This window comes from Artemia franciscana, chromosome 4, assembly GCF_032884065.1.
Source record: "Artemia franciscana chromosome 4, ASM3288406v1, whole genome shotgun sequence".
NCBI classification, from domain to species: Eukaryota; Metazoa; Arthropoda; class Branchiopoda; order Anostraca; family Artemiidae; genus Artemia; species Artemia franciscana.
In genome coordinates this window covers 46727076-46735075 of record NC_088866.1, presented here as the reverse complement: position 1 = coordinate 46735075, position 8000 = coordinate 46727076, and the positions used below count along the sequence as shown (strand labels likewise).

Below are 8000 nucleotides of genomic sequence, written 5' to 3'. Positions count from 1 at the left end.
CTACTGAGATCAACAGACATAGAATCAAAAAGTAAGATACATCTAGTGACTATGCCTTACAAATAAATCAATGATTGCTGCACCTGCTTTTTGCTGAAGAGAAGGAAACAATGGAAGTTAGATACACTTGAGGAAGAACATTTCTTGATTTTTTTTTTTTTTGTATGATCAAGATGGAATTCGGTTCCGTTTTTGTAAATCGGGGCCAATAACTGGAAAATTTTTCAAGTTCGAATCGCTGTCATTTTCTTTGCAATTTGGTGCCGATTTGGCAAATTCTTACCAAAAACAGCATCATGTGTCCGGCCACTTGAGAGAAAAATTACCTCATACGTGAACACTCTTAGCATATTTTATAATTCCCAGATAAGCCAAAATGGTATTTTAGCCTCACAATTCTCAACTAAAATTTACTTCTTATAATATAACACCTTTTAAGCAAAACACCACTATAAATAAATAAATGAATAATCTTTATTCCTTCCCTTTATCACTAGCAACTTGATGCTCTGAGACTGTTTCCGAATGATTCGGATATTTAGAAGAAGTCTAAAACTGGATTTACGCCTAATAAGTAATATTATTATAATTTTTGAAAAGCTATTTTTTCGTTTATTTATCCATCTTTTAGTTGACTGTGAATAATTTCAAAAGAACTTTCAAAGAAACCACTTTTAAGATTCTTTTGAAACTGTTTGAAACTAAGACTGTAAACATGTTCTAACTAAATACAATATTAAGAGCAAAGAACAAAAAAAAAAAAATTGAACCAAAATTACTTCATATAGGATAGTCTACTTAAGACGAGCTTCCGAAATCATATACCCTTTGACCTGAAAATTTTACAAAACTTCAGTAGAGGTGTACGTCAGCCGGTATTAGGAGGTGCTTCCCGACCTTGAAGCAGCATAAACAATTCTGATTCAACGGAAAAAATATTTCAGCCAGAAGGGAATCCGTTTAGCCCTAAAATATTTCGTTTGGGCGCTCTTGTTGCACCCTGTCTCTACTGTATCCATTTAAGAAATATGTAACCATCTCTCCCTTGCCCTTCACGTTGATTTTTCCACGACATGTTAACGGGTAACCTTTTGGTTCAAGTACATGAAACACATCTTTTGTCACCTGAAATAAGAGATATATCAAAGGAAATACTCACCAAGTTGGACCCCCAACTGCTTCTAACCATTTTTTGGCAATTTCGAGGAAATATAAGCTTTATGAGCAATATTTTTGTATCGAATAATATGGTGAAACCTTCTTGTTTTTTGCAGAGAATATTGAAAGTTGACTAAAAGGTATTCAAAGCGTTAAAACAGCATTTCAAACTTTGAAAAAATGAATATGTAATATAAACTGTAACACACAAATGTCATTCATGATTATTTCTAAAATGAAAATTTCCTGGTCTATATTGCATTCTTTAAATAATTTTATGTAAAATGTATTTTCAATTGTTACAAATTATTTTTAATTATTTGAAAATTCCATTAACAGTGGTCAGTGAAGATTTTTCCTTAGTTTAAAGAAATGTACTTTTTATTATATTATTAGATGAATCATGTCTATCAAACGTATTGAAAAGTGGATTAAAATTCATTAATGAAATTTAACTAATTTTTAGTCAAGTTAGTTACAATGTTATATTTCAACTAACATAAGCAGACCAAAGGATTTTCTAATACTTTAAATATACATAGATTCGCATAAGAAAAGAAGCTAATTAAAGTAAAATTAAAACACCACGGACAGAACTTGTCCCGAGTATCGAAGAAGCTGCGGTCTCATTCAATCCACAACTGCTTATGATTAAGTGTAACTACTGATAAAAAGAAAATTGAGCTAAAAAATCATAGCCGGCTGGCATTGCAACGCTTTTGCTTTCTAAAACGATGTAAGTGCACGAAGCATTGTCTATAAAAAATGTGAACAAAATGTTGAAAAGTGAACAAAATGTGAACTAAATGATATGGAAGCATATCCCGCATTTCAAGAAAACAATAGATTTTAAAAATTTCCCAGAAAAAAAAACACCTGGTTTTATTACACATATAAGCAACATTTTCCCTTTCAGCGAGAATTCCAACCATGAAGGAATCGATTCTGGTGAAAACCAGGATCGATTCCTGGCGTGATTAAATTATACAAATTAAAGGTATTATATTGTCCACATTTTCGTGTGTAAGTGGGAGGGACGTTAATTCACTAGTCATTGGTCGAGTACAATATTGAAACTTTTTGAATGTAAACTGGGGGGAGGACAATCAAACAGTTCGTGGTAACGAACTGTAGTAAGGAGCGACCCGGCTCAATAGTAAACGAAACTCTAAAAAACGGAATTTCGATGCTAAAAGATATATCAAAAGAATCGGATTTTTATGCTGATTTTAAATATATAAGTTTCATCGAATTTAGTCTTTGTCATCAATAGTTACGAGCCTGAGAAAATTTGCCTTATTTTGGATAATAGGGGGTAACACCCCCTAAAAGTCAAAGGATCTTAACGAAAATCACACCATCGCATTCAACGTATCAGAGAACCCTATATAAAAAATTGCAAGGTTCAATCTACAAAAATGTGGAATTTCGCATTTTTTGCCATAAGACAGATCACGGGTGAGTGTTTATTTGTTTGTTTTTTTTTTCCCCAGGGGTCATCATATCGACCAAGTGGTGCTAGAGTGTTGCAAGAGGGCTCAATCTAACGTAAATGAAAAGTTCAAGTGCCCTTTTTCAGTGAACAAAAAAATTGGAGGGCACCTAGGCCCCCTCCCACGCTCATTTTTTTCCCAAAGTCTATGGATCAAAATTTTGAGATAGCCATTTTGTTCCACATAGTCGAAAGCCATAATAACTATGTCTTTGGGGATGACTTAATCCCCAGAGTCCCTGGGGAGGGGCTGCAAGTTACAAACTTTGACCAATGTTTACATACAGTAATGGTTACTGGGAAGTGTACCGAGGTTATCAGGGGGATTTTTTTGGTTTGGGTGTGGGGTTCAGGGGGGGGGGGGGCTACATGGGAGGATCTTTCCTTGGAGGACTATTTCATGGGGAAGAGAAATTCAATGAAAAGGGCGCAGGGTTTTCTTGCATTACTATTAAAAAAACAGTGAAAATAAAAACATGAAAAAGTTTTTTCAATTGAAAGTAAGGAGAAGCATTAAAACGAACAGAGATTATTACGCATATGAGGGGTTCTAAAAATACTTTAGCATAAAGAGCGAGGTATTTAGGAGGAGATAAATACTTCGCTCTTTTTTAAGTAATTAAAAAAGTTTAGCATTAATGCTAAAACATTTTTAAGTAATTTCAACTATTTATTCTACGGCCTTTCTGATTCAGGGGTCATTCTTAAAGAATTGGGACAAAACAAGATGTAGTGTGAATAGCGAAGTATTAACGAAGGGACCAACCCTCTCATATATATAATCAAAAATAAAATAATATAAAAGTTTGTTACGTAAGTTAATTCTAAAGTTACGTATATTTTTTACTAATAAAAATGTTCGTTAAAAATTAAAAGATCTAGCTGCCTTTTTAAGTAACCGAAAAAATGGAGGGCAACTAGGCCTCCTTCCCCACCCCTTATTTCTCAAAATCGTCTGATCAAAACTAAGAGAATGCCATTTAGCCAAAAAAAAAGAATTAATATGCAAATTTCATTTTAATAATTTATGTACGGAGAGCCAAAATCAGACATGCATTAATTCAAAACTTTCAGAAATTAAATAAAAAAAAACAAGTTTTTTGAAATGAAAGTAAGGAGCGACACTAAAACTTAAAACGAACAGAAATTACTCCGTATATGAAAGGGGCTTTTCCTCCTCGACACCCCGCTCCTTGCGCTAAAGTCTGATTCTTTCTCGCAACTCTACTTTTTAAAACAATAAAAAAAACTTTAGCGCAAAGAGCGAGATGTCGAGGAGGAAAAGCCCCTTTCATATACGGAGTAATTTCTGTCCGTTTTAAGTTTTAATGTCGCTCCTTACTTTCATTTCAAAAAACTTGTTTTTTTTTATTTAATACTTTGAAGGTCCTCTCTGTCGTCCTCGGTATATGAAGTTCGAAGATCACTTAGACTCACGATCGACTCCTTTTCTCCAGAATGTATCTTCTGCCTCTCAAAATTTCCGTGAAATAATTTTGGAGGATGAAGCCCTCAAAACCCAGCTATTACCATTCTTAGAAGGAGGGTTAGTTTCTTGAAAGCATGTAGTCTCTTGAAAGCCTGAGCAAAAATTCAGAGCAATACTTCAGTATTGAAGTGTTAAAAAAATTATTATATCAATTTTCTTCTGGTTCAAGAATAAACTAAATTTTGGGGCAGAAAGCTTGTTAATTTGGGTGCTAATGTCTATGTTCATAATGAGGAAGAAATATCAGCTAAGGGATTTTACAGAGTTTTCTTAGAAATTCGGTCTCAGAAATTATATAAGAGATGTTCTGATAGGTAATGGATACCCCCAAAAAGTCATTGACAAGGTTATTTCCAGGAGAAAGATGAGTGGAGTTACCAAGAATTTTCCTCCTAAGATTGAAGATGATAAAACCTTTTTGTCATTACCTTATATCAAGGGCATTACTGACATTTTAAGTTCCAAACTCACTAAGCTTGGCTTTAAGTGTGTCTTTTCCCTCTGGAAGGACAATTTCCTCCATCTTGAATAAAGGTAAGGATAAGATTATTTCAGACCCACCAGGGGTATATGAGATTCCTTGCAGCTGTGATGATACCTATGTAGGTTGTACCATGAGACCTCTACATTACCGATTAAAAGAACATGCTGATTCTATTGATTCCTGTCTTAAAAAGACAAAGCTAAAGGAGGAAGATAATTTTTCTGCATTGACCCATCATATCTTTGAAAACCCTTCCCACTCCATTAAATTTGACCAGGCCCAACCTAATGCTATTGTCCCACAACTCTTAAAGCAGAAAATCAGAGAAGCTCTGGAAATTTCTAAAAATAAACCAGCCATCAATAAAGACAATGTCGAGTTTCATATTAGCGAAATTTGGGAACCCATCACCCATAAACTGAAAACTCACAAAAAACTCCTCCCATCTCGTACCGGCCCAACCTCTTTAAGATCCACTAGGACAGCAGCCATCAATGCCTCTACCAAATTTCGGGCCATGGCACAACAATAATTCCAGGTTCAGCTCACCATTAGTGTTGTTCATTGTTTTTAGTTTTGTTTATTTAGTGATTTTACTTTCTGGCAAGAAATTTGAATTTAACCTGATGATGACAGGGACCCAGAGATCGAATCATGCTGCAGTAATGCACCGCAGGGCTGACGCAGAGACCTTAGTAGTCAAGAAGCGTCGTTAATCTGATACAATGCATAGATCTTTTCGAGATCATCGTCAGAAAAATCAATCATCTGACATCCATAGCTTAGGTAAGCTTATTACTACTATCATTATTAAGTTAATTCGTAAGTTACGCATAATTTTTACCTATGAAAACGTTTGTAAAAAAGTTGTAAGTTCTACTTGCCTTTTTAAGTAATCATCTATTAGAGGGAAACTAAGCCTCCTCCTTCACTACTTTTTTCTCAAAGTCACCCGATAATTGTAATTAATTAATATGCAAATTTTGTTTTAATTATTTATGTGCGGAGAGCCAAGATCAAAACATGCATTAATTCGAAAACGGCCAGAAATTAAATAGGAAAAAATTTTTTTTTTATTTAAATGAAAGTAAGGAGCAACATTAAAACTTAAAACGAACAGAAATTACTCCGTATATGAAAGGGGTTTTTCCTCCTCAACCCCCGCTCTTTACGCTAAAGTTTCTTACTGTTTTAAAAAGTAGAGTTATTAAAAAATAAATAAACGAACATTAAAATAAGAGGGAAAGCAAACCAAGTGAAAAAAACGCACAACTTGGTCCGCACCAGTACAAAAATAGACTATTAGTAAATATTTAAAAATCACAACCAAACGTTCAAAAAGTAGAGGGGAAACAAACCAAGTGAAGAATGCAATAGATTATAAGAAAATGCTTAAAAAATTAACCAACATTTTAAAAAAGAAGAGGGATAACAATATCCTGTGAAAACAACATAAAACTTGGGCTGCTCCAGTGCAAAAATAAGAAAGACCAAAACTAGCAGAATTTTTTATTTAATTTTTCTGTGATGAAGGTGACAAAGTTTTTTTTTTATATTTTCAGGTAAAGTAAGGAACAGGGAATAAGGTAAGAACAGGTTTAGGAACAACCCAATATTGATGAGACCCGGGCGGGGAGTGTCTATTGGGGAGATTTTTGTTCCTTGTGAGGGTTTGTTATGGCATTTTGTTTTATATTTTTTGAAAAACGAAGGAACAACGTAACTCTCCTCTCCGCAAGGATTTACAACTTAGCTTTTTATTGATGAAGAGGGTATGGAACCCTACCTTCTTAAAAATTTATTAGCAGAAATCTTTTTTGGATGAATTCAATTTTTTTCTGATTTATTTTGAAAGTTGTCAGGGTGCCAAACTGGATAATGATAGTCGAGCTGCAGGCGGACGCTAAATTTTTTGGGGAGCTTAAGGAGGGATATAGACGTATTAGCTCTGTGGATGACATCTTTAACACGAATACCCCACTTTAAATTAGAAGAAATTTAGAAGCCGAATAATTAAAAATAGTACACAAAATTTTTAGTGAGTTGGGATAGTATGAAGAAAATAGGGTTAGGATTTAGGGAAACATATTAAAATTGTCATCAATTTAAAAGGGATTACACTCATAAAGGGATTACACTCATATTTTCGAGGCACAACATGCAACGTCATTAAGGATGCTCATTGGGCCGATTATTAAATTTCTATAGTGAGTTCTTACAACCGTCAGTACATCGAGAAATTTTCCATCTGGCAGGAATCTCCTTAGCTAGGCTGTTGATCATAACTGAAAAAACAGGGGATCCAGGACTGTATCTTGGGGTATTCCATTTTGGAAAGGGTGAGCTGTGGACCGTTGATTCAGATTGTTAACTCTTTATGATCTATCTAATAGGAAGGAGGTAACCAATTTACCACGTAGGAATTAACACTCTATAAATTTTATTTTTTTAATTCAGTTACATGTATTTTAACTAATATATATTGTTGTTAAGAAGGTCAAATATTTTTAAAGACCAATGGAAACTAAACTTAGAAAATAACCGGGCTTTTCAAAAATTTTCCCAATGGAATCAATAGAAAAACAAGGTAATGGAAAATAGAAGTGGAATTGTGACTCCAAAGTTGCCTAAGGCTGGTAAGAGGAATGACTTTTTCATTTAGCTAATGTGCAAGAAACCCTTTTGTTCGGAGAATATCGGAGTGACTAAAATAGGACGAACACTGTCAAAACCAGGCTTCTCAATGGGAACAAAGCTGATGGTGGAATGTAAAAATTCTTCAAATTAGTTAGAATGACATCAAGGTGGATGTTCCCCCAATAGTTGGTATTTTAACTATTCGCTTTACTTTAACAGAGGAGCAAATTCAATCCATCTTAAGCTAGTTGCCGTCACCAACTAAAATAGGTCGAAGACTTGAATGCTTAGACTTAACCGCATAATAATTTCAAACTTTCTCTCACTATAGCCTTATCAAGAGTCAGAATTATCCTCTGCTCTTTAGAGTACTCATATTTCAGAACTTTGCTAAACCACTGCCTTCACTACAGCTTCACTTTAGCTTCAATATAGCCTTCACTTTGCCTTCACTACAGCTTCACTTTAGCTTCAATATAGCCTTCACTTTGCCTTCACTATAGCTTCAAATATTTTTATTTTGATTCGGAGAATTATCTTCCAAATATTTCAAACTTCTTTCATACGTGAAGGAACACTGCGGGTGTTCTATTTTTAACACCTTCACTGCACCCACCTTCTTTGATAATTAAATGAAAAAAAGAAGTTTTTTAACTGAAGATCAGGAGCGACACTAAAACTTAAAACGAATAGAAATTATTCTGCATATGAAGGGGGCTGTCCCATCCTCAACGCCCCGC

General features: G+C 34.4%; 1 protein-coding gene across 2 annotated transcripts in view; it reads right to left on the bottom strand.

Moving 5' to 3' along the window:
• Nucleotides 1-809: 809 nt before the first annotated feature.
• The window catches only part of LOC136026504 (adenylate cyclase type 5-like), a 300964-nt gene continuing 293773 nt past the window's right edge, over nt 810-8000 (bottom strand). For both annotated transcript variants that reach the window (XM_065703133.1, XM_065703134.1), the window contains one exon: nt 810-1125. In XM_065703133.1, coding sequence (XP_065559205.1) covers nt 967-1125 — 159 coding nt within the window. In that variant the 3' untranslated portion in view covers nt 810-966. The remainder of the gene's footprint in view (nt 1126-8000) is intronic.